The 27,707-nt window shown below is 42.9% G+C and overlaps 1 protein-coding gene across 2 annotated transcripts; it reads right to left on the bottom strand.

The window, feature by feature from the left end:
• Window positions 1-19,386: 19,386 nt before the first annotated feature.
• LOC108935703 (eomesodermin-like) lies at window positions 19,387-25,178 on the bottom strand. Of its 2 annotated transcripts, XM_018754514.1 has the most exons (7): window positions 25,001-25,178; window positions 22,395-23,087; window positions 21,672-21,826; window positions 21,323-21,444; window positions 20,742-20,900; window positions 20,587-20,648; window positions 19,387-20,460 (listed from the first exon to the last, which is right to left on the bottom strand). In XM_018754514.1, the coding sequence occupies exons 2-7, from the start codon at window positions 23,084-23,086 to the stop codon at window positions 19,713-19,715; spliced, it is 1,938 nt and encodes a 645-aa protein (XP_018610030.1). In that variant the 5' UTR covers window position 23,087; window positions 25,001-25,178; the 3' UTR covers window positions 19,387-19,712. The 2 variants fall into 2 exon arrangements, with proteins under 2 accessions (XP_018610030.1, XP_018610029.1); XM_018754513.1 differs by lacking the exon at window positions 25,001-25,178 and having other exon boundaries at window positions 22,395-23,570.
• Between the last annotated feature and the right edge of the window lie 2,529 nt (window positions 25,179-27,707).

Here is a 27,707-nt window from a genome sequence, read left to right as displayed (position 1 = left end):
TCTCATAAGAAGACCCTTTCTTTTTTCTTATCACATCCCCTGACACCCCAGTCATTCTGGGGTACACCTGGCTGGCCTTACATGATACAGTGTTCTCGTGGAGTTCCGGGAAACTGATATCGTGGGGAGACCGGTGCGTCTCAACTTGCCTGTCCTTGCCCTGTAGAGCCACGTCGGTCGAGAGCCCTGACTCCACACAGCCTCTGACTGTGCCAGAGGAATACACAAACCTCACTGAGGTCTTTAGTAAATTGCGCATGTCTGCCCTATCTCCGCATCATCCATGGGACTCTGCCATCGACCTTCTACCCGGAACCTCCCCTCCCAGGGGCCGGGTTTACCCACTTTATCTACCCGAACAGAAGACCATGGAAGAATACGTGATGGAGGCCCTGTCCTTGGGTATTATTAGGCCATCCACCTCACTGGCCTCGGCAGGGTTTTTCTTTGTGGGGGAGAAAAGATGGTGGCCTACGCCCCTGTATCGACTACAGACGTCTCAATGAGATCACTGTAAAATACCTTCATCCCCTGCCATTGATCACGGTCGCGCTTGAACAGCTCCAAGGTACACGGGTCTTTACTAAATTAGACCTTTGCAGTGCGTATAATCTCATCTGTATAAGGGAGCGGGACGAGTGGAAAACTGTGTTTAGCACCGCCCTAGGTTACTATGAATACCTGGTTATGCCTTTCAGGTTAGCTAACGCCTCCGCTGTATTCCAGGCCTTTGTGAATGACGTGCTGGGAGATTTAGTGAATAAGTGTGTACTTGTGTACCTTGATGACATCCTGATGTTCTCGCATTCTATGACCGAGCATGTGACACATGTGAGACAGGTGCTCGGCCACTTATTAGCGAACGGCCTATTTGCTAAGGGTGAAAAATGCTTGTTCCACCAGGACTGTGTGTCTTTCCTGGGTTTCATCTTTGTCCCAGGTCGGGTGGCAGTGGACCGGGCTGAGGCCCAGGCAGTGCTGGATTGGCCCCGTCCGACCTCTGTGAAGTACCTACAACAGTTTTTGGGCTTTGCAAACTTTTACTGCCAGTTTATTTGCGGTTTCAGTACCCTCACTACTCTGCTCACCCCTCTCCTCATGAGTAAAAGTTCCTGGCTCTCCTGGCAGCCAGAAGCCCTTGAGGCATTCCAGAATCTGAAGAGAGCGCTTTACAACTATTCTGATCCTTAACCACCCTGATCCATCACTGCCTTTTGTTATCAAGGTAGATGCCTCGACTGTGGGTGTCGGGGAAGTTTTATCGCTGAGACAGGGAACCCCAGCACAGCTCCACCCGTGTGAGAATTCTTCATCTAAGCTGTTGCCCACCTAATGCAATTATGACATCGGTAACAAGGAATTGTTAGCGCTCAAGCTGGCTCTGGAGGAGTGCAGGCACTGATTGGATGGGACTACTCACCCATTCTTGGTCCTTACGGACCACTGAAACCTGGAGTACCTGAGGACAGCCCATCGTCTCAACCCTCGACAAGCCCATTGGGCTCTTTTCTTTACCAGGTTCCAGTTCACTGTCTCCTACCATCCTGGTTCCAAGAGTACCAAGGCTGACGCTCTGTCCCGGCTTTATGACAAGGACCTAACCCCAGAAGCGCTCGAGACCATCCTGCCCAACACCTGCTTCGTGGCTCTCATTCGTTGACAGTTCAAACAGGACCTCCAGAGGGCCCAAACAGAGGAACCTGGTCCAGTTGACATCTCATAAGGCAAGGAGTACGTCCCTGCCAGGATACGCCCACAGCTACTCCATTGGGTGCATGACGCCCCAGCTGCTGGCCACCCAGGGTGTCAACGAACTCTGGCTTTGCTCATAAAGTAGTACTGGTGGCCCTCCCTTAGGGAGGATGTACAGGAATTTGTGGAGACGTGCGAGGTATGTGCTCAGGCTAGGACCCCAAACCAGAAACCTGCAAGGCTGTTGGAGCCTCTTCCAGTTCCATCTAGACCTTGGATACATGTGGACTTCCTGACAGACCTACCTTGTCAAATGGTAATACAGTGATCCTGGTGGTGTTGGACAGGTTTTCAAAGTCCTGTTGTCTGCTTCCTTTGCCCCAACTCCCCACTGCCCCGACCACAGCCGAGCTTCTTTTTCAGAACATGTTCTGGATCTTCGGGTTGCCAGAGAACATTGTTTCCAACCGAGGTCCTCAGTTTGTGTCCAAGGTATGGAGAGCATTCTGGCAAAGACTTGGAGTATCCATAAGCCTTACCTCTGGATACCATCTGCAGGCTAATTGACAAGTGGAGCGATTAAACCAAGAACTCGGTTGCTTCCTTAGAAACTACTGCAGACAAGACCACAACCAGTGGTCACATTTCCTGCCCTGGGCTGAATATGCCCATAACTCCTTGTCACATTCCTCTACAGGCCTGTCCCCTTTCCAGTGCATCCTTGGTTACCAGCCTCCCTTGTTCCCTTGGCACCCTGGTTCCTCTGAGGTCCCCGCTATGGATTCCTGGTTCCAGAACAGCAAGGAAGCCTGGCAAGCGATGCCAGAACACCTTCAACAAAGCGTTCAGTGATACAAACAACAGGCTGACCAAACCGCCACACCTTGCTCTTCCAGCCTGGGCAACGAGTATGGCTGTCCACCAGGGACATCTGCCTTAAGCTGCCCTCCAAGAAACTCAGCCCCCGGTTTATAGGTCCCTACAAAATCCTTTGTCGGATCACCCCAGTCACCTACCTGTTACAGTTGCCTCATTTACGCATCTGTCCCACGTTTCATGTCTCCCTTCTCAAGGTGTGCAGTATCACCCTGCTCCAAGCCACCTGGGGCGACCCAACGGCCCCTCTGCTGGAAGTGGATGGGGAAGCGGCCTACACCGTCTGCACCCTCCTGGACTCTAAGCGCCAGCGTAGGGGTCTGTACTATCTTGTGGACTGGGAGGGGTATGGTCCTGAGGAATGCAGCTGGGTACTGGCTCGCGACATCCTCGATCCGTCCCTCATTGCTGATATCCATCGGGACCATCCGGATAAGCCGGCGTCTTGTCCCAGAGGCTGCACCCCCATGGATCCTTGCTCCCACTCTGACCGCCGATCGACCGACTTTTCGTCCGTCCCCAACTACGAGAACTCGCCTGACCTCTTGGTCCCTGACCAACAATCCTGCACTTAGGTCCAGACCTCCCCGCGTCCTCGGTTCTGTGTGACATATTATTATCTCATTCTATGTCTCTCTCTATTGTAAATACTGTACATGGTTACATTTATTATTGTTATTATCATTACATTTGTATTATTATTATTGTATTGTTATATTAAAGATGTTTTAGATCTGGAAGTTTTTCTTTAATGTTTCTTATGATTAGAAAGATACATGATATACTATACTGTCTACTAATATATACTAATTGACTGACTGACATTAGATACCAACCCTAATTGTTCCAATTTATGTAAAAATCAGACTTAAAGACTGATTTAGGAATGGAATTTGTTCGTAATCCAGGGACTGCCTGTAAATTCATTTGCAGTCATGTAAAAATATTTCCAAAAATAAACAGTAATAGAATATCTTTCAGTTTAGCTTGGCAATGAAAAAGACTTCACAGTAAAAAGTATTATAGTAAATTATGCATTTTATATGCAGTATATACAGAGAATGGGAAGTGGCTGTAATATACCTAGACTGCCGAATTCATTGTTCTTGTTACATGATCATTATCACATATATGTGGGTACATGTAAAGCTGGCATTCCTTCCTTCTATATGCATCAATATGAGAGTTAAACTCTTAGGTGTCCTGGGAAATGTGTCATATATTACCATGATTAAAGACCACTTGTCTTCTCAAGATTGGCTGAAAGTGCCATAGTGTTGCTAAGCTGGAGGTATTCCAATAACATGTTGCCAGAAACCCCATTATGAAACAAAAACAACAAAAGCAAAATTTATTTAAACTTTGCATTAAAGAGGAATTGATAGATTTCGTTTGCTCTAGGTTTCAGTAACTCTACAAAAAAAGTCTAACCAAATCGTTATCGAGTTCATTCAGCTGAGATCTCCAACTGCTAGGAAACGATTCGCAGCCTTCTGTGACTAATAAGACAGGCGATAAAACTGATGTGGCAGTGAATTCGGGGTCTCATTATTGCATCGTCCTCTGAGATAGAGCCTTATGTCAGTCCTTGTGAATTCCGGCATTCGGACTAGCTAGCAGGTGACTGAAGCCAATCCACCACCTGGAGTTAATATTGCACTAACTGTGGATCCATAATCACTGGAAAGGTGGAGAAATCAAAACAAAACACACACACACACACACACACACACACACACACACACACACTTTCGGAACCACTTGTCCCATACAGGGTCACAGGGAACCGGAGCCCACCCGGTAACACAGGCCGTAAGGCCAGAGGGGGAGGGGACACACCCAGGGCGGGACGCCAGTCCACCACAAGGCACCCCAAGCGGGACTCAAACCCCAGACCCACTAGAGAGTCGGACCCAGTCCAACCCACTGCGCCACCACACCCCAACAAAACAAAACAAAACAAAACAAAAAACAAAACAAAACAAATGCTGGACATGAGCACTATAGATGCAAGGAGTCAGGATGCCCTCATTCCTCTCTTCAAACTATATGTTGCATTTCTAAGTATTTTCTCTTTAATTGCTGGAATTTGTCATTATACTTTAAAAACATATTGAATGTGATCATTTCATACGATGGTTGAAAATGTACTCAGGCCCATAGACCACTTTCAGTGTTAACTATTAACCTGAAAATGGGGGGTGACCTTGGTCACCAAGTAAAGGCCAATTACTGGTAAACATGTCATGTCAACCCTTCCTGGATCAGGGCCTTGTCGTGGGCGAAGGACTTGCGTGATCTAGGGATCTCCTGAGCTAAATCATATGCTCCTGGTAGGGTCTCCTAAGGCAACCGGGTCTGGAGTGAAGTTTTATGCAGCTACTTGTGTGATGAACACCGGTGCATATAGTGAGTGAAACTAACTACTTAATCACACATCTTCAGCTATGTCTCTCTCTCCTAAGGTAGTGCACAAACTATTTTCTATGAGATGTACTGTACATCGCTTTGGAGAAAAGTATTGGCTAAATGAATAAATGTAAATATTAATGTAAACTGTGAAACAATATGAATTGCACAGGCTGTGCTTTAAAAATAAGAATCATTTAGCTTACACTTTTACTGAGGGAAACATGATTATTTACCTATAGATATAGCTTGGTCATTTTACTAAAGCAAGGCAGGGTAGATACATTACTCAAGCTAGAAGTGACACACAAACCTGCAACCTTCGGGTCCACTGGCAGCAACTCCAACTATTATGCTACCAGCAGCTAAACTGCTTGCTTAAACACTAAAATATGTAGCAAATGCAATCAAAACCTAAATATGGCATAGAAGACATTCCCAAATAATATTTTAAAATAACCCTTTGTCTGTAGTTAATCCACTAGTGGAACTTGGTGGTGGGCTGTGACAGTAGGAATAACATCATGAGACAACCTGGTCTGTGTTCTCAGGGCTCAGAACATGATTCTTTTCACAGAATTACAGATTTAAGCATTCTCATTCTCTTGTTCTGAGTTCTTTGACTGTTACCATTGTTGTTACTACTGTTACCATTATTTATTGTTATTTACTGTCATTAACACTGTTTTGTTTGTCATTATTTTGTTTGTGCTGTATTTCTATTGTCCTTGCCCATAGACTGTGGAGAAGTATTCAGGAAGATTTTCATGATACATGTACATGGTACTTGTATCTATGATAATAAACTTGAACTTGAAACTTGAAAGTCAATATTTGCTTTGCTTCTGTTTGTTTATTATTATCAGAAACTATGTATGTGGTAGTAATAAGAGCTGTATAAATGGGTAAATAGCTAAGTAGCCTAACATTGTAAGTTGCTCTGGAGAAAAGAGTCAGCTACCGTAAGTAAATGCAATGTCCAAGAAGTGTCAGCAGTAGAGGTGATACGTATGTGCTGTGTGACAAATCGGTAATTTTCAAAGTGACCAAGAGATGGCGCGCCAATACAAGTGTTAAAGCAGACCCTTGCTTTCACTGCTACACTTATTTGAAACAGAGGTACTGTACGTCAGATAGAGGATCGATTTTATAATTAACTGGAAAAGAAGACATTTCTCAATACCATTCCAAGCATCCATACAACTTTTCACTGTCCAAAGCAATGTGACATGTAATAATTCAGAGCTCTTTACTCATGGAGTGAGACGGGTGCTCCACACCAGTGGACTTCCTCTTTCACCAACTGAATGTGATGGTATCTTTACCCGCGAGATATGAGCACACACATTTCCACCCCCTTTTCACGTTCAGTTTTCACACCAGCGGTCTCAAACAGAGCCCTTTTGTGAGGAAATTCCTGTTGTATATTTTTAATAAAGTGATAAGGGCTGGAGCAGCAGAGCCCTGCTGCTGAGGGCAGAGGACGAGTACCTAGACCATGCTCTCCAGGACTCGCACCACAGGCCAGCTTTTGAGGATGTCGCACTTCTATCCCTTTCTCTGCACCTACTACTTTTTACACAGCTAAAGACATACGTCAATTAGAAAGGTTTGGTGCGAAAACCTATTAAACATAATATATAAAATAAATATATGTATGAATTCATGGCTTGGCTTTGCGAATGAATATTTAGGAAGGGGGCTGCCATGGCTGCTGTAATCTCGCTGGTGGTTGACGAGGCAAATGCGGGACAGGCAGGTCTGCTGCAGTGGCTGCAAGGGAAAGTCTGTTCTGGGTTTGGTGCTGCAGTGTCAGATTTCTTCCTCCATCTCCTTTTGTTCTCAACACCATCCCTGTGTGCATTCTCGAAGGAGTAACAGGCACCAAGGGATTTCTTCAGAGTTCTTGTACCTCTTCTTTGGTGCCCCTCTACTGTGGTAACCAGTGATGAGTTCACAATACAGCACAATACTGAGCAGGGGATGATCCTCCATCCTTGAGATGTGCCCTGCCCAGTGCAGCTGTGTCTTCATCAGCATGGCCTCGATGCCAGTGACCTTTGCCTGTTTTAGGACTTCAGTGTTGGTGATTAAGTCAATAAAGTGGATGTTGATGGTGCAGAGGCAGCACTGGTGGAAGTGCTCGAGTCGTTGTAGGTGGTGATGGTAGGTCACCCATGACGGAGCTGTAGAGTAGGGTGATCTGTACAACAGCTCTTTACGCACTGATCTTTGTGCCTTTCTTCAGATGCTTGTTCCAGACTTTTTTGTAGAGGCTGCTGAAAGCACTGTTTGCCTTTTTCAGTCTGTTGTCAATCTCTTTGTCGACCTTGGCATCCAAGGAGATGATGCACCCCAGGTATCTGAACTGGTGGAGTGTCTTCAGCTCTGACTCCCCAATGGTGATACATGGAGGGTGGCAGTCTTCCTGAGGTGTGGCCTGGTGAAGAACTTCTGTCTTCTTCAAGCTGACTTCTAAACTGAAGAGCCTATAACATCCTGCTTTGCAGAGGCTGCAGAGCTGTCTGGGAAATAAGGGCAGCATCATCAGCGAAGACTAGCTCTTGGATGAGATAATCCACTGTCTTGGTGTGAGCCTTTAGTTGACTCAAGTTGAACAGGCTGCCATTGGTGCGGTATCGGATATAGACACCGTCTTCATCATCAAGGTCCACTGTGGCCCTTTCAAACATTGTGTTGAAGATCGTGAAGAAAGTCGGCACAAGGACGCAGCCTTGCTTTACACCCTAAGTATATTATGAAGGGCTCTGAGACGTTGTTGCTGTGTCTGATGAATGAATTATATATTGTATAAACACGGAGATTGTGGTGGTGCACCGGGTTTGGCTGGGTCCTGCTCTCTGGTGGGTCTGGGGTTTGAGGCCTGATTGGGGTGCCTTGTGACAGACTGGCATCCTGTCCTGGGTGTGTCCCCTCCCCCTCCAGACTTGCGCCCTGTGTTGCCGGGTTAGGCTCCAATTCGCTGTGACCCTGCTTAGCTCAAGCGGTTTCAGCCAGTGTGTGTGTATGAATATGCATATGCTTCAAAATGCATTCAGAAGTATAGGCCACTTTCAGTCACTGGTGAATCAGGGGTGGATCTTAGTCAAGGGTTTATATAGAAATGGATATTTTGGTATACAGTATAAAATGTACAGTAGAAATTATGGATAGCATAAATGAGTCCTGACCCATACAGAAAACCCACTCTGTTAATGGGTACATTTGACTTTGATTGCAGTTATCTGTATTTTTATACCCAGTAAGATCTCACCATTTTATTAAGATGGTTTTATTTTATTAGGAAAAAACTTGTAATTGAATATTGTTCAATCACAGCTGACCAACTGGTATTATATAATTGACTGCTGTTTGTCTCAGACATAACCCTGAGGTTGTTGGTTGAGAACATCTTTCCGGATGGCCTCTCATGTCTTCGCATGCCTGATGTAAGCAACAGAACGCATTGAATGTACTGTACCATCTTCAACCTAGACTGTTCTCACTGTTGCCACGGTTTGCAAGAAAGCAGGTTCCTCTCAGACCGAGTGAAGGGGACGCATACACGGTCGGAGCCTGGGGCTTTCTTCTCACTGTCTGAGACACTCATGCTCATGTGAGAGCTGCGACATCTCACCTCCTGTGTCTTGGTGTGAAGCTCAGGTTCTCTTTGGTCCTTGCAGAGAGACAGGCATTTACCGAATGTGGCTCACACACAGATATTTACCACACTCAGCATGTACATTTACTGTGCAGCACCACTAAGGCGCGCAGGTATCTACAACAGAGAGAGATGGCTCATGCACATGCAAACAGGTGTGCATGTCCCAGCCCTGCAGAGGCACTTCATTTGCATGGTTTTTGTTCTGTTCAGGCTGATCTCATAAAGACTGACAGAAGTACCACATGAATTATGAACAATAGAAGTAATATCCAATAATATCCTTTGGTGTTCCCTTACATATATCAAATGTGTTACTGTGTTATTGCACCCATGTTTTATACAATATCCTGCATCCCAACACAAACAAATTACTGTTTGCTTTAGTAAATAAATCCTCCTTCTACCTCTGAGATTTTGGTCCAAGTAAACAATTTCAAATGTTCCGTTGATTAAATGACCCAAAATAACACCTGGACAAAGTAAAACATTTAATGTGATTTACAGCAGAATTACCAGTCTACAGTTCATGTATAACAATGAACTCCAGTTCCATGGGAGGAATCTTCAAGTTATAATTTAAAACATACTTTCAATAAATTTAGTCTTGGCCAAAATCTCTTAGTTTATGGCCCATTGTTTATATGTTCACTGCCAATGAACTACATTAATGACCAGGTACTTGTGGGCTCAGTTACCTGCTTTCATGGTGGTGAATATGTGCTTTTATGACTGCACTGTGCTCAGCTCCCCAAAATAAAATCCTCTGGTTTATAAATATGAGCCAATATCTACCTGCAGTGGTTATATTTATTTCAAGAACCTACTATTAGTATGGAAATGAGCTGTTGGACATCCAAACAGCATTACTCTTGAAAACCTTCTAAACACATTCACACATTTTTAAATCATGCAATGCTGAGATACAATATAAGACATTTGTACTGGCATTATTTTGTGTCATTCGGACATGACAAGTAAATAGTGCCTTTGAAAAGGCCTAGACAAGACACCTTTCCACTGAATCCAGATTCTGAAACTAGAAACTGAAAAACTGACAGTCGGCATCAGATGTGCTCATTTAGAATGCACACCTGCAAAAAACAAATACACAAGCAGTGAATTCTGTGGTCACAATACCTTTGACAAGTTCATTTTCATTAAAGGAGAGGCAAAGAGACTGCCTTTCATTCTGTCTGTCAATACAAACAGCATCACTGCTTTGATGTTTCAGGGAATTTTTGCTTACATGTCTTTGATGAAATGTCTTCTTGTTACTCAACCATTTTCATTCAAAAGTACCTGGTTTCCAGAGCTCTGTCAAGAACTTTATGACTAATGACTAGGAGATCATTGTATAAGCATTTGATGGCTTCAGTGCACATGTCATGGAGCCCAGAGTATGGGCTGAAATTTTCTAAATCAAGACAATCCCTTAAGTGACAGCAGCTCAAGATGTCAACATGCATACATGCACATACATTCTGTGTCCTTGAATATATGATTCTGAGCATGTGTATGTTAATATTGGAGTGTATGTGGTTGCAGAGATGCAATGAGCTGGACTCTGGACATGGTGCCATGTTAACCTGAACAACAAAGCTCTCCAAGGTACTGAGGTCTGACCACCAGAAACTGCCTGGGGAGACCAAAGTCTTCCAGATCTCACGTTTAAGATGCCAAGACATTGTTGGAACTCAAGTCTTCCATTCTCTTGGCTGTAGTCTACACTGGTCCGAAGACCTGCTGGAATTGTGAGATGAGCTGAGAAAGCAGATGTCTCACTTTGCTTGTGGGTCACATCTTCTACACTAGGAGAAAAGAAAAGCCAAAGTGCACAAGTCTAACCATATTTCATCTTCTGGTTCAGTCATGCAAAGCTGCCCCCCCTCTCGTGCGTGTCCCAAAATGTTACTGCCAAATCCATATGCAAGTGTTCCGTATAAGACACCTGGGTCCACTCCAGAATCTATCCAGACCCAATGCACAAACCCAAGGTAGCACCTAAAGCATGTAAACCAGTTTACGACATTAACATAGAGAAGCTGGCAGGTATGTTTGTGTGTGGGTGGATGGGTGGTAGCCAGAAGGCGCAAAAGCATGAATAATTTCACAGAAGGCATACAGGTCCTAAGGTTGAGCAGTGAAGATGCTTCCATTCAAGTATCTAAAAGGTCTTCCAGAAGGCTGGGCCACCATGACATGGGTGCCTTTCTTCTACCAGGTTAAGTTATGGTAACATGCAGCAGGTCTGAACAAAACCCAGCTTGGATTCTGCTCCTAGTTTGAGTGTTTGATTTATGTCTCAGGTCTATTCCAGTAAGACATCTCTGGTGCACACAATACACCTCAGTCAAACCACAGCTGTCTCCAGCTTATTTCACCACGTCATGCAGACCTGCTGCTGGTACAACAGCCTGCAAGCGAGCAAAACACTGCAGCTCCTGCAGACTGAGCGACAGCAGGAAAACCACAGTGGTCGACCCCCTGAGCATAGTACCATGGTTAAAATGAATCCTTGCACCCAGGCAAGACTCGCCTTGACTGCTCAGCGTGCTGGGTCTTAAATGGCAGGGCTGTGTTTGCGGAGGTGGGTGGGAAGGTGTCAACACTCATGGAATTCACGAGGGCCATTTCAAGGCTTGTGGTCATGTTGCAGGGGAAGTAAGAGCTCAGCAAGAGCCAAACATCGCCCTAGGCCAGCAAGTCACACCCACAACAGCTGCAAACACCAGCAGCCACATGTGTGTGCTCACATGGGCTGAGAGGAGCCAAGCAAGAAAGTGGACCATCGATGAGGGTGTTTCTACTTTTGATGCGGCTACATTGGCTCTCAGTATAGGGAGAGTATCTGAAGGGTCCTTTGTCCACAACAGTTAAACTAATACAACAGCAAAAGGTTGGGGTTCACTTTCTACGAAGTTTCTGAGAGCTCAAACTCTGAAATTTCTCATGTTGAAGGTTAAAAATAACCCTTTGTCAGATCATGGGGAACCAGTGTTGTACATATACAGCTGTTAACCAGAAATAAAGCTTAGTTCAGGTGAAGCAGTGCCAGCTGGAATAACACTATTTTTCTGCCATGAGTGATTTGAATGAGTTCTCACTATATGGCCTAGAACAAGGGCCAGGACTGTTTATGCAGGGGAAAGATGTATATTCTTCTGGAGACTGCTTGCTCTTTGGCAGCCAGCCTCTCCCATGTGGGTACTAGAAACCACAGGAGCAGATGAGTTTTCTCCACTTGGACCAGTCTGATCTAGTCGCTCTCGTATAGGCACCAGCCTGTCCCCTCCATCCATACCTTACCCTCATCCACTATGGCATCTTGACAGAACTTGCCCTCCATGTACCCTAAGCAGACTAGACAAAGACTGGCTGGGAAGCCCTTACAACACCTCACAGCACTGGAGGCAGCTATTATACTTCTTTCCATCGACACTCATCACATTGGATGGCTCCAATGAAGACTGGAGGGCTACAATGTGATCAGAGGTGAGGAAAAAGCCACAGGCCTGCCTTTATGCCATTCTTTTGTTGATCTGCACGATCTTCCTTGACCAGTATAATGGGATAGTCTTCACTGCACACTTGTCTGAATGGTTGAAGATTATGCAGAGTGTCTAACCAACTGATCTTTAACACAAGTGACACAGCACTGAAATAAGTTCAGAACTGAAAAGAAATTTCAGAATTTGGCAACAACTTTAGAGCAGAACCTATTAACTGTGATGATTAGTATGCTAGCACCTTTAGTCATTGTCTCCATCTACAATTCATCTGTAGGTGAAATGCACTTTTGTGACCAAGTTCTAAGTTGCACTGCAGAAAAAGGATCTGCAGAATGAATGAATTTCAAAGTAAACATCCAAAGATACACTTGGAGATAGATTGCTAGTTCTATCATGTGTAATCTTACTCTAACAGAGTATTCATTTCAACATTCTATAGGTTTTCCAGCAGTACCCCAGACACAGAAGTGGCATAGTTTACACTAGTGGCATCAGCTTACAAGTGCATACAATTTACATGGTGTAGGAGCCTGCTAGTTTTGGGAAGTGACCAGACTGGGAATGACTGGAAAAACTTGCAGCTTTTTGCTTCTTTTTTTTCCCCATTATCCACAAGAAACTCAATACCAAGAGAAAATAACTAACCAAAAACAAGGACCACAAATCCAAACCATTACCCTCAGACTTAAGTCTCACCAGGGGTTGCCACCAAAGCACAGAATATACACCTCCCTCAAAGTGCTCAGTGTCTGAAGCTTTTACAGAATTCTTCATTAAATGGTTGGCCATACCTGGTACTTGCTATCCCCTTAACAAGCTGCTTTTAGGCATTGCTGTCAATCTTGTTGACTGGGTGTACCAGTAGCAGCCTGTACTGGGACAGCTGGTAGCATAGTGATTAGTACTACTGTCTTTGGACCCAAAGGTCACAGGTTTAAGTATCACCTCTGGCTGTAGTACCCTTGTAAAGGTACTTCCCCTAAAATTGCTCCAGTAAGGATGCCCAGTTGTATGAAAGGTATAAATAATTGTAACCTTAACGCTGTAAGTTGCTTTGGAGAAAAATATCAGCTAAATTAGTAAATGTAATATAGAGCCATGGTGGAAGCTGTCCCATGGGATACACCAAAATTTTCGATAATGAAGTCATTCAGAAACAGGCAAGATGAAATGGTAAAAAATATGAAAACGACAGTTCCATCTAGTGGACATCACCGCTGATGGTGCTGAGCTATAATCAGGGATTTGCTCAGTATGACTGAGTAATAATGCAAGCTGTGAAGACTACAAGGAGCTTTAATAAAAAATATTATACTGGAAGCTGAAAATCTGTGCTGTTTAGGTACTGCCATCTTCCAGGACAAGGACTGAACAGTCCTGTAGATGCTGTGAGTCTCTTAGACCAAGGTTTAGTGGCTCTGTCGCACTGCGGCCCTTTAGGACAAACAATTAATTACATTTACATTTACATTTACTCACTTAGCAGATGCTTTTCTCCAAAGTGACTTCCAATGAACTCTATGTAGTGTTACCAGCCCACATACCTTATTCACTAAGGTGACTTACACTGCTAGATACACTACTTACAATGGGTCACTCATCCACACATCAGTGGAACACACTCTCTCTGTATCACTCACACACTATAATTAATAGCAAATAAGGGGTTTCCTCTTGAGTTCAATGATTCAGCAATCATTTTACACAGATCCAAATAGTGCCATTACATGCCTTTTCCCATTCCAATCATCCCGAAATCCAACCTTGTGAAAAGATGGCAAATAGGTTATGTCTCCACTTAATGCTCAGCCAACTGCCACCCCCCCTTGTTCTTCCAAGAATCAGTTTTGGCAAGTTTCCTAGGAGGATTAATTAGGTTACATTTATGCAGAAGTCAGGCTGTCTGACGCCAAGCAAAGCATCACAAACCTACCCCATTTGAAGGTGTTAATTGGAGTTAGTCAGACACTTAGGTTTCAGTCAAGGAGCATGACAGCATACTTAACTAAAATAAGAAAGCAAATGTGCTGAGGTATTTAAATTAATTCAAATAGAAGAAAATGAGGATAGGGATGTGGAGGAGAAACGGCTTAAAAATGGAAGTGCTCCAAGGTTCCAAAGGCTGGGACGTGCTACGCACTCTTTCTTTGTGGGAATTCGAAAAAGTCAAACCTTACAAAACCAAACAAATGAGAGTGGCACAGCAGACGGACACTGTGAAAGATTCACTAATAGACTCCACTGACTATTAAGGCTGCTTGAAACATTTTGGCAAATCTCAAACAGCAGAAATAAATGTACTTTTGTAAAGCAATAAGAACCCATTTGGAATCAGTGCAGGAATTCAGCTACATAGAAGCAATGGATGCAGGCTTAGCATAAATCAGGAACTAAAGTACCCTCAGCTAAGGTACCAAGTCCAGTATGTCAATGACACATTTTGCCCCTATCAAATATAAGGCAATAAATTAAAAAATCTAGGGCCTATGTAAATGTAATAAAGCAAGTTTTCAGGCTTTCTCTAATCCAAAAGGAGATCAAATGTAAATAAAAGAAACCAGATAGCACTGTCATACAAAAATATTCATTCCCACTAGGGTGGCCAACTTACACGGCGAACACAGAGCCATTGTGACTCAGTAGCTCATAATCCGTGGAATTGTTACATGTTACTTGGGGGTAAAGAATGGCAATAATTTCTAGAATTAAACTGTTTGAAAAAGGATTTAGATGCATTTTACATATTTATTCCATCACACTACTGGTGACAAAAAGTAATTAATGGATATTGAAGCATTCTGATACAAAGTAGACTGTATCCTCAACTTGTAAACACAGCTATGATCGGAAATCTGTTCATAACTTGATTTGTTCATGACTCAAAGTCACTTTTACCACTAGGCACTATCAATATATGCCGAACAATGCATTTCTCTCAAATTATTGGTGGATACAGTTCTGAGAAACTCTCAAGCTTTAATAATACATATTTCATAATAATTATTTGGTAATACCTCCATCCAGCAGTTATGAAAAACTGTCTGTTCAGTGCAAGGTCTGCATCTGCAATTCTCTGTACATCCTGAACATGATGCAAGTCAATCGCAGTGTAACACTTTTATTATTTTCTACTAATGCAAAACTAAATTCTAATTAAATGTAATTTATAATTGCATAAAGTCAAAAGTATGTCATTTACCCACCTCCCATTTAATAACATTGACTGATACATCACGTAAACATGCCAGATGTTCATCAGTTTGCGACCAGTTTCAGCTGTCTTTATTACCTACACAAACAACAAAAGCTTAACAAAACAGGTGTCTTTCCATTTATTTACAGGTAAGGTTATTTATGGGAAATGTAGTTAACCCATTTAACTACATTTCTGTAGAAACCAAATTGGAATTCAGGAGGAAATACTGAAAAGAAGATACCACACACATGCCACTGCCACATACTACGCAAACTGAAAACCAGCATCACATGACAGGCACTGACCTGGAACCCCCAGGGAAAGAGAGAAAGGGGACAACCACGCAACACCTGGCATAGGGATCCTAGAGCTGACGCCAAGATGCTGGGATACACCTGCAGCCAGATAGAAAAAAAGCACAGGACAGAGATGCCTGGAGAGCCCTTGTTGGTGGCCTAAGTCCCAGGAGGAGTGGAAGGTGTAAGTAAGTCACATACACAAACACACACGCACACACACACACACGCACACACACACACGCACACACACACACGCACACACACACACACACACACACTGTATGAAACCGCTTGTCCCAAGCAGCGTCGTGGTGAACTGGAGCCTAGCCTGGCAACACAGGGCGCAAGGCTGGAGGGGGAGGGGACACACCAAAGACAGGACACCAATCCGTCGCAGGGCACCCCAAGCAGGACTCGAAACCCAGACCCACCAGAGAGCAGGACCCAGCCAAACCCACTGTGCCACCGCGCCCCCCTGGCATGAGTAAGTGTTATTTAAAATCATGAATAGCTACAGTAAATAAAAATACTTTATGAGGGTTTTCATTTTATCATTTTTTATTCACTTTGAGCTACATTAAAATTTAAAACTTATTTAACTGATTAGAAGTAAAAACAACCTCGACTGCACAAACTCCTACTGAGTGTCAGTTGTTCATCCCAGAAACTGATTAATCGCATAAACAGGAGCAACGTTCGTCATCTTGTTACTCACAAACAGCAGAGAAGAGCTGTAATAACACTGAGGATGCGAGTTGAAGCAATGCAGCATCCCATTGGATTGTGAGTGCCTTTTGCTAACAGCTATACAGACACATGTGGCTCTTACTTCATAATCGACAGGAATTTGCAGAACATTAAATGGTTAAGAACATAAAAGTAAACAAACAAACAAATAATATGCGGTAAACGTTTATATCCGAATTGTAACTCGGATGTTCGTTACAGGAGGAGCTACTCTAACACAATTTTTTTAATTTGAGAGAATTTTCATTCGTATGAATTTTCTGCAATGCCCATTTTCATAAAAATTCCATGTAATTCGTGTCATAGTGAAATTAGAAGTTCAATGTAATTTTCTGTAAATGTGCAAGTCGGCCACAGAACACACTGGTTACGATACCGCAGCGTCCAGTCCGGCAGTCCCACTAAACCCGTTTAACTACATTTCCGAGCTCTTTCTTTCTTTGTTGTGTAAAAGAGCTGAAAAATCCTGTGAACTCGCCTCATGGGATTGACGATACACATCCAAAGTAGGAAAACTCAGTGTACTGTATCTGACATTAACATCACCTTCTACACTTAGAAGCAACAGCGCGCAGACTGGTTTTTGAGAAAAATGAAATATTTCTCACGCGACCCACCACTATAGTAAACTGAAGACCTCTAGTTCAGGTCCTGCAAGGTTGAGTGAATGCACAATGCTTTTTTTCTCGTTCTTTCTGTGAAAAAATATTAAAATGTATTGATAACAGTGACTGAGACACAGGAAAGTTGGACAGTAATAATTGTGCTGTAATTTATTACCCTAATTTAAAGTGATAGTGTGCTGACAGCATGATATATGTATGGACTGGAATAATGACAGCGTTTGCGTTGGTCCAATTTTCCACAGGCTAGATTTTGAGAATTAAAACCAAATAACACCCAGACCCTTTTTATTATATTTTTGATATTCGAGTAAATATGTAGATGTTGCTCAGCGCTGTGACCTTCGTGCTGAATGAACAGGTAAAACAGAGTACGAACACCGCGTCCCGGGGGCTGCGATTTTTTTGCGCTCAAATCTGCCTAGCTCTTAGCTATTGATGTGCAATAAACGACACTGAAATACGCAACATAAAGGCCTCATCATCCGCACCCAGTTCGGAAATTAACGTATTTCAGCGCTCTGTGTCACAGTGTGAGAAGTGCGCTCTATAAGAATAAATCGAGAACTGAACTGAATATTATAGCCTAGTCCGTGATCATGATTATTATTATTATTATTATTATTAGTAGTAGTAGTAGTATTGCTAAGTATCTCGTTAATATTTTTCCTCTATATTTGCTACTTAAAAATGCGATAACGTTAGGCTATTGGCTGCACGTGTCCCTTGTTGTTATTGTATGACAAGCACCTGCGTTTTTTTTTACTATTTATAACGCACTTAAAAAGTAAACATACAGACTTATGATTTCTTGGAAGAGAATAAATTCGAAGAAAGGGTAGGTGAGCCGCTTGTGGCCGAACCGAAACGGGCTTTTCACGTCGTCTGCCCTCAGAAGTTTTTTCCCTTTCATTCTGTGGGTGAAATAAATCTCTTAGGTGAAGAGGAATGAATGCGTGGTGCATACACACCCACGTGAAACGCGAAACGTAAAGAAACAAGCTCAGACTTTAATTAAAACAATAAACAATTATTAGCTTTCATTTAACATTTTTAAGAATAAAACCAATATGAAATTTAGGACAAAAAAAGCTTTGCATGTGCTCCTAGGCTTAACATTAAGATCGACGACAAAAGGCATTCTCGGTTCTAACAGAATCTCAATTAATCCGTTTTTTTAACTACTATATTAATTTGGGGTGTAGTTTTTAGTGTTGCTACAGATAAATTGGTAAGAAGACATCATTTAAATAACATATGAACTGGATTTTACTAGGATATATTTGTATGTTTTAGAAATATAAATGTAATTTGCAGTGATCAAAATATTTTACTTCTCTTGCTTGGATTGTTCGACCTTTCAGGCTGTGAGAAACGCAAAGACGAACGTCATTAAATTATCAATTCTTAAACTGTTGGCATTTTGTAAAGGAAATGAACAAAGGTTCTAATTAGTCCAGTTTTTGCGTTGCGACACACTATTTACAAACGTTTAAACAGTATTTATTTAAAAGGTTATACTTATGTATGTCCAAAAACGAATAATTTAATACAGCCTACTGTAAATCACAAGATTTATTTTTTTAGTAACGCGCAACTTCAAAAATAACCTTAATTTTGTGCCCTTTGTTTAACCAATACCATGTTTTATAAAAATTTAATTTCAGAGACCATTGTTGCAAATAGACATCTGAATATTTCCAACAATGTGTTCATGAATTTAGAATTGAGGTTTTCTTAAAATTACTTTAAAATCTTTTTGGAGAAAAAAAAGCTTCTATGAATCTAACAATTTCCCTGGGTTCGTGGGCTCATTTCTGCCTTTTTAAAGGTTCTACTTCGTTTTATCGCAGGTTTCGCGCACTTTCGATGTGAATCATTTTCAACTCTTTTCACCCCCGAATCACAGTTTTCATCCTGCGATTAAAACGGCCTCTAACATCCGTGTTTACGCCTCTGCTTTCCATTTCAACTCCTGTCGAGTTTTCATAAATAATTCACCTGCGGGGCACCGATTCGAATGGGAAGTGGCGCGTATCATTACAACCGATTTTTAATCCCCACTCGAATAAAGTCGACTTCACACACTGAGTACAGATGCTGCTCACAAGAAAGTCAAAAAGGCATGGTAAACATACACAAAATCCACTGTATACCAATAACATACGGATCACCTTCTACTGAACAAATAATTTTCACTTAAGCGACTTTATCAGAGTTTTAATCAAAAATTTAAAATGATGTCGTGACCTCTGCTCCCAGAGAGCTGAAGTAAAAGAGTAGCCTCACCTTAAGGTCCAGTTAAAAGCTAAAGCTCAGCATTCAGCGCAACCATAACTGACAAGTTTAAACACACTTACTAAAATTAAAGTTTGCCGGAACCATGAAACCGCAGATGGTTTTATTAATTTTCATAACACTGCCATGTAGACATTTTGCTCAAGATACCTCACGTTTTACATTGCACAAATACTGTACAGGAAAGAACCTTAAATAAATAGATCACGCTTGTATAAAATAAGGGGAAGGGCATGCCTATCAAAAAGTCACCTAAACTCTTATCCATAGGACTCAAATGATGCATCAAGTTTTGGCACCTTAAATTACACAAATTTCACAACGTTTAAAAACTTGAGGCAGAATTGGGACAATATAACATAAATATGAAACAAGGATTTTGATTAACATAAAAAGTAGTTACGGACTTGGGTAAAAGGCATAGTAGCCCATGTTTTTGGATGTCTCCTTGCTGTAGTCATCGGCACTCAGGTCCTCGCACTTGATAGGGGGCGAGTTCTCTGTGCTAGAGCTGCCTGGAGACAACCGGCGCCTCTTGCAACCCATCGAGTAGATAGAGTCTGACGAGTCCAAAGATTTCAGTGAGGGTGGTGTGTCGATCCAAGCAGGTGCAGGAGCCACCGCACCCCCTTCTTCCCGGGGCTTGTCCTTGCTGGACACGTGGTCCTCTGTGAAGCCAGGAGGGCTGGGCCGTGGGGACCAGGGCAGACCAGTTGCCACCTTCCGCTGATAGGTTCCTCTAGACCCCCAGCTGGCTGCCATTGAGGTGAAGGCAGAGTCTGGGTAGTAGCTGAGGCCATGAGGTGCCTGTAGCGGTAATGACTTTATGCTGTATGGCAGCAGGCTGCTTGTGGAGTAGTCTCCCTCATAGGCCAGGTCCAGCTTGCCAGAACCTGTCTGCTGCATGGGGCCGACAAACCAGCGCTGTGCCGTGGCAGCCCCTTCATCGGCCTGCGGAGACAAGAGCCCGCTGGTTTGTGGCACGGCCCGCTCGCCGTTGTAGAAACGGTTTTGTGGCAGGTTATTAACAAACTGGTCCTGAAAGAAGGGTTGCATGGCGTAGCGAGCTCCTGGCACAATCTGGTGGGAGCGTGGCGAGTCGGAGGGGGATGGAGTCAACCTGTCGTTCTCAGGGGCTGTGTACATGCTGCAAAAGTGAAGCAAATCCAGTGCCTCTCAATCACAGCTCTTCAAGAAACATGAAAGATTAATGTTCTACAATCAGAAAGTAATGAGAAAATTCCTTTTAGGTAAAAAGGGTGCCAATACATACGAATCATAGTTGTCTCGAAAGCCTTTGGCAAAAGGGTTGTGGTCGATTTTCAGCTGTGTGATCTAAAAGGTGAGTTGCAAGAAATTAAAGCCGATGCATTTCCACAATGTGATAAATCATCATTAACAGATTTCACAAATGTGTGATTGGCTTACGTCTGTGTTCTGGTAGGCCGTGACAGCAATGAACTGGTTCTCCGGGAAGGTAAAGGTCTGGGACTTTGAGTCGTTGCTCATGTCCTCCACCCCATCTTCTGTGACCTCCACAATATGCAGACGAGGCTGGTATTTGTGCAAAGACTGAAGGACGATCATCTATATACAGTTTGAGTATGAGAAGGATAGAACAAATGCTCCAGTGAGCTACAAGTCAACAGGTATTGCACAGAGTGCTGGCTGTCTTTCAATGCCTGTCCTTTCTGTTAGTGATGGACAAATGAGACATTAAATAAAGGCCAGGAGACACTACCAATTTCATTTCAGCTAAAAAAATTAAATTAAGCCAAAAATGCAAACCACAACTGCAATTGAAAGGAATGAATTTGAAACAAATAATTGGCAAATTATATTATTCAAAAGTTATTACAATACATGTCAGTAGAACCCCTGATGAAATTCATACCCGCAGTGATATGTGCAAGTGTTAAAAGACAAATAAATTTTAAACACATTCCTAAAAAAAGCAACTACATGCATGTTAACTAGAGAAAGGAATGAGCCTCTGTGGCCAGTCCTACCTGTGTGTTGTTATTGTTTGCTCCTTTGTTGTTGGTCAGTTTCAGTTTGCTGAAAGATATTTCCTGCCTCATCCAATGAGCCCCGGTGTTTGGAGATTCAGGGTGAACATACACTTTGTTACCTAAAATAAAATATATATACACATACCTGTATACACAAATTTCAGGTAATTGAAATGCGTTGGCCAAAACACAGCTGGCCTTCTTACTTCAGGTGATTCAAGGAAGCCAAACACAGGTAGCCTCATGTAACCTTAAATGCGGGTGGGTACAAAATGCAGCAGTGACACGAGATTGGTTTAGGCAGGATCAATATCTTGGCACCACATTAACTGTTCTGAACGGATACCTTGCATGTTGTTGTCCGCCTTGCCACAGGTGACCCATTTGCCCCCCTGGAAGCGCCAGTGGTTCGGGTCCGCGAGCACGATCTCCACGAACACGTTATAATGCGCCGTCAGGTTGAGCCCGGTGATGTTGAAACTGAGGAACGGGAACATCCTCCTGGATGGATTTGGAAATTATATGTTCACTTCGAAGCTCAAGTTCAAATTCGAAAATTCGAGTGTTTACTAATAAAAATGCAGCAATGTAATAAAATGTTTTAGACCTTCAGTCAGGTAACTAAAAAATAATACCATATTAATTAATGTAAAAATGAGACTTTCTCACCCACAAACACATTACCCAACAACATCTCGTGCACTGAAGCCAATTATCATTTTGCTTTTAAAAAACTGTACCGTTTATCTGTTCAACATATGCGTCGATCGGTCACACTTGTCATTTGTTTTTGTCACTTGTTTTGTGTAATCTGTGAACGCGCTGACTGTGCCTCCGGGATAGCGCTATATGAGAATAAACTGTACTGTTGTAACATTAACGACACCTTGAACTGGTTGCATTTCCGAATTTGTTAGTTTTAAATAACTGCAGAGACTAAGTGAATTAATTGCTTATGTTTAAGGAAGACGGTAGAATGATTCTGGTCCGAATTTTCATCCCCGAGAGAAAGATGGATATGAAACGCTACAATGTATTTAAATATAAAAGACGGGTCCCGAGACCTTACCTGCCCTGTTTGGTGATGATCATCTCCGTCTGGTGCCGATGGAATTTCAGCCACAGTGGCCGGTTGCACAGGTACACCTGAGCCCTCGTCCCAGTGCCCGCAATAGACGCAGAGGAGATGCCCGAACCCGAGCCCGGGTACGACGGGTACAAGCACCCAGGACCCTGTCCGAACTGATAGCCCGTTCCGAACTGGTTGCGGCCGGCGCAGACGGAGGACGGGAAGCCGGCCGGCGGCAGGACGTGGCCATAATACCTGGAGCCGCTGGAAGCGGGATAGACTGCAGCGCCCTGGCCGCTGTACGGGAACAGGGAGCACGGGTTCGCCACCTCAGAGCCCGGCTGCGAGGAGGTCGAGATGAAGTACCTGTCGGAGCCAAGCCCGTCCATGCTGTAGCGAGCCCCACTGGACAGGTCCTCTTCTCCAAGGACAGGAGAACTTTTCTTCCCGTCCACAGCGGCTTTAGCTCCGGAGAAGCTCTCGGCTTCTCCCTCGGCCAGGATGCTGCCCCCGCCGCCGCTAAGGTACTTCTTGGGCCCGGTGCCCAGGTCAGACTCGGTCCGATCGACGTCCTGGAAGTCTACCTGCGTGGCTCCCGCGCTGCCCGCGGTGTTCTCTGCCGAGGACAGGTTGTAGAAAGTCTTGGACAAGTTGACGGCCGCGCCGGGGACAACTCCTTCCCCGAGCTGCATCCTGGACACAGCAAAAACGCACCCTAACAAGGGAGGACCAGTCTGCACAAAGCGCGTCGCGGCTGCCTGTCCCCTCCCTGTCCTTGTCCCGGTTCCTAGGCTGCCACACCTCCGGACTCTCTCACAACACCTTGCTTGCAGCGATAACGCAGTCTCGGTGCTCTTATATATAAAGACCTTCTTGAGAGCCCCAATTTGCTCCGCGCGTCATGGGAGGGGCTTCAGCGCATCCACAGCTCACATCCCCCGCGTTCCCATGGTCACTGGCCGAATCGACGTACAGTAATTTAATTAAACAGATACCAATTAACGCCGACGACTCCAGGTCTTTCACGGAAGAAGGGTCGAACCAAACGTCCAAGGATGCTTTCCAGCGCGAGACATATTACGGCTTTGTCCTAACTGCAGGAAAATACCGTCTCGGTCTTGCAATGAGAACACGAGAAAAAACGTAAATTCTGTGACTCTGCACTTAGATAAGGGTAGCTACAACCGGAATCACCGGTGTGTAAAGCTTAAATTTTTAATACGGCCACTGGTTGAAAAGAGTGCGATCTACCCCCGCCCTGCCTCATAGTGATTTCAGAATAGATTTAATCAAGCGTAAGTCTGTGATGATAAAAATGTTGTCGGTAAATCTACAGTTATTCTTCACTTTTTGATCCTCCAAAAGTTTGCGTATTAATAAACGATTTAATTTGCGCTTTAAGTACCTTTGCATTTCTCAGAAACTGTCTGATTTGGGCTCTTTATTTCTTACTTGTAAAGTTAACTAAGCATGAATGAAACGTATCATACTGTCTCTCTGGTTCGAACATTTTAAGCAACCACCTATGAAAAACCGTAAATGTAAAATTTTGAAGAACATAAACGTCTCATGCATTTTTACTAGCTCACATACTTTTACATTTTTTTGCAATATGCGAAGAAAAGCCAAGTTTAAATTCCAAGCCAAGGCGTTTTAAATGTGCTTAATTTTAAGAGCTAGATGATTCTACTCTCTAACTTAAAAGACACGCCTGTGACTTTGCCCTTGATTCCACCTATACCATTTGTTCTATAAAAGCAAACGACAAATGGTAGGTAATATTTTGTTAAAAAAAAAAAAAAAAAACATAATCGAGGGTGCCTGAAGATAAAAGGCGTCTGTGGAAAGTTACCGCCCTTAGCGTTCACTTTTCTTAACTCAAAGGTGTCATTTTCTCAAGCTCTTCTGTCTCCGCGTACAGTTTCTCTGAGATGGAAATAAAGTTATTCAGATTCGTACAGAGAAACTACCAGTCACGGCCAAATGATTTAAGGTGGAAAAACAAACATGTTTATCAAGATAAGCGTGAAACAGCCAATCAGGGGAACACATTTGAAGTAAAATTTTAAATTATTCTGAATTTCACCATTTTATAACATATTACTTTCCAGGTTGATTAAAAGTGATTCTGCCTTTATGGAGAAATGAAGCGCTCCGAAAAAGCAATTTAGTGTTAATGTGGGATCAAAGCCAGCAGACTGATTCTCTCTGGATAACGAGCGCTTGATCCAAATCCCACCGGAGCGGCCCTTCCACTGCACGCCGGCAATGGAGAATTGTGTTTCCGACTGAAGGAAGCTGTGATGTAGCAAGCAGAGACAGCTCGACCCGGGCACCCGACGCCAGAACGTGGCGATACCAAGAGACGAAACTTCACTTCTGCGCAACGGGACCTGTTCGTAACGCGTCAGACAACAAGAGCAGAACGCGGGTTTTAACGTAGTTTGCTTCGCATTAAATCAGCCTTTCACTCCCTTTTTTCAAGAAAACTGGTACAATCTCAATATTCAACATTCACAACTTTTTGTATGAATATTTATATGACATCTGATCCACTAATTCATATAATGTAAACGTACGTCAGAAAAAAAAAAAAAAAAACTTACCAGTGCCGTCTTCGTTTAATTTACTGATAATTTATATGCATTTTAATAGGAAATATACAGCTGTGTATATAAGAACAATTTCATATTTTAAGGGGACTGAAATCACAGCTGCAGCGGTCAGGGAATGGCTAATGAGCAGCGCTAACGTGCGCTTTTGTTCAGCGCATCTTGTCACGTTGCGCTCGCCGTTAGGGGCCAACGGTCAGGGCGCCTCCAGCGCTCTCTGCTGACTGCGAGCTCGGCACCGACACACCTCCTCCTCTGGCACAAACAATCTTTTACTGCTTCTAAACAAGCGTTTGTCTTTACTTCCAGCCTCTTTACTATGCGTCTGCTCTTTTCCTTTGGCACTGGCTAGACCTTATGATGATTATTTATTGATGTCAGTATAAATCATTGTACACACCGAAAAGTAATGTGTTTTTTTGGATGATGATGAATGATGGGGGGTAACGGATTATTTTTTTTTACTTATCAAAAGACGCGATACTGAGTTTAAAATAACTGTTTATAACAGTTAAAAAATGTTAACCTTTGTTTTGCTGACGCTTAGGTGACTGAAGATGTAGATGGTACGCATAAAACGTTGTATTTATTTATCCATTTCCTCCGTAGGGTATTTTGCTGGAGTAATTCAGAAGGTCGTTGTGTTACATTACTCCGCCGCGTCTCCGGCAGAAGCATAGAATTTAAACCAGGCACCGTCGAGTTGCGATGGAATTAGCCTTAACCACTATGCCACTCGTTACACCAGTTGTGAATAACAGTTCATTAAACTGTGAAGCAAGTGTTGAAATAGTTCAAGAGCTGGAATTATGACCACAGCTTTGAAGTTTTTTTCTAGTCTTGGTAAAAACATACTGTATCTAAACTTTAGTTAACAGTAAAAAGTAATTTGGTTAAATTGTGGAGTATGTAAGTCACATAGCGAATCTAAAAATAACATTGTTAAATATTGGGAGAGAGGGTGCAAAATATTACTTAATATTTAGAGGAGATATACCCAAATATTGAGGAGATAAATTATGTCTGAACACACACTACCTGGCCTCCCTCATTTTGTTACAGCTATGAGGCAAAGCATATTTACATATTTAACTGACCAGCAACTTACTGTGTTAAGCTTCTAACAATGATTGCCATCTTATTTTCACTTATATAGAGGAGTAATCTTTACTGGAGCAATTTAGCAATTTCTAAATTTCTTACTCAAGGAAATTACAGCAGGAGGTGGGATTTAATCCTGAGTCTTTGAGTAAAAAACAACTTTTTTCATTACACAACAGCAGTCCCCATTCTCTTTGACCTATTGTCAGGTTTTCATATGAGAACCAGTGACTTCTCCTCTCCACACTTAATCTTCTGGGTATCGCTGCTGCAGTGTTTTGACGGAAGGTATTAGCTTTCTGACTGGTCCATCACTGTCTCAAAGAATAACTCTCTTCTAGACATACCCTCTGTGCAGGTGTACCTCAGGGATTAGTGATGGAAACTCTACTTTTCTGCATTTATTTGCTCTCTGAATGTCTTAAGGCCTTTTGTGTATTCTTTATTAAATAATGAATTAACACATTTATCTGACACTGTTCTCCAAAGGAACTTAAAGTGTTAAGCTACTTACAACTATTTATCCATGTATACAGCTGGGCAATGTTTACTGTAGTAATTTGGAGCATTTACCTTGCTCAAAGGTATTACAATAGTAGGTGAGATTCAGATCATAACTTTTGGATCCAAAGGCAGCAGCTCTAAGTACTACACCATCAGCTGCCCCATAATAGCAATGATTTTCTTTTTTTTTAAATAATGTTTTAACAACAACTGAAGTGTTGCTTTGAAAATCTTTCTATTCAAGCCTTGAAATTCCTCAGTCTGGTCTCTCCACTGCTCTTAACTGTTTTCACAGTGCTGACTTCATTGCCTACAGTGACCATAGGAACCCAGCTAGGATTGCTTTTTGACTTCTAACATGTGGAAAACTCCTCAGACGACTGAAGAAAAAAGCAATTGGTACCTTGGCTTTCAAATCCAGTGATAATGTGATAAGTCTGTTTGAATACCATGCATAAACAGGACAAATAAATTCAATATATGCATCTAAAAGACGTAAACATTGTTTTAATCTCATAATTATTCTAGTGTGTATTATTGGAATTGAGTTGTTCATGGAACATATTGACATTACAAAATGATTTCATTTTATATGTAACAAATTTTATATTCTTTATGTATTTTGTGAACAGGAAAGGGGGGTGTGGTGGTGCAGTGGGTTGGGCCGCAGTCTTGCTCTCTGGTGGGTCTGGGGTTCGAGTCCCGCTTGGGGTGCCTTGCGGCGGACTGGTGTCCCGTCCTGGGTGTGTCCCCCTCCCCTTCCGGCCTTACGCCCTGTGTTATCGGGTAGGCTCCGGTTCCCTGTGACCCTGTATGGGACAAGCGGTTCTGACAGTGTGTGTGTGTGTGTGTGTGTGTGTGTGTGTGTGTGTGTGTGTGTGTGTGTGTGTGTGTGTGTGTGTATATTTTGTGAAAGGGCACTTTAAGAGTTTTGTGGTTAATCATAACTCTGGTTCTATTTTTGCAATCACCTGCATACTTTTCCCAGAATCTTACAATTATTATGGTTTTTCTCAGTGTAACAAAGTTGGAATGTGTGCATCTTTGTTGTTGAAGAGGTCATTTGCTACACGCCAGCCAGACTGCTACACTCTTC

This window comes from Scleropages formosus, chromosome 8 (genome assembly GCF_900964775.1).
Source record: "Scleropages formosus chromosome 8, fSclFor1.1, whole genome shotgun sequence".
In the NCBI taxonomy this organism is placed as follows: Eukaryota; Metazoa; Chordata; class Actinopteri; order Osteoglossiformes; family Osteoglossidae; genus Scleropages; species Scleropages formosus.
This window is presented reverse-complemented; position numbering and strand designations above follow the sequence as displayed.

What these genes read in the sequence shown, in the direction of transcription:
- LOC108935703 (XM_018754514.1), bottom strand. Translation starts at nt 23,086, where the DNA reads ATGCAGCTCGGGGAAGGAGTTGTCCCCGGCGCGGCCGTCAACTTGTCC. An exon ending in ATCATCACCAAACAGGGCAG is followed by an intron (nt 21,827 to 22,394) that starts GTAAGGTCTCGG and finishes AAATCCATCCAG; the next exon opens with GAGGATGTTCCCGTTCCTCA. An exon ending in CGGCCTACCAGAACACAGAC is followed by an intron (nt 20,649 to 20,741) that starts GTAAGCCAATCA and finishes CTCACCTTTTAG; the next exon opens with ATCACACAGCTGAAAATCGA.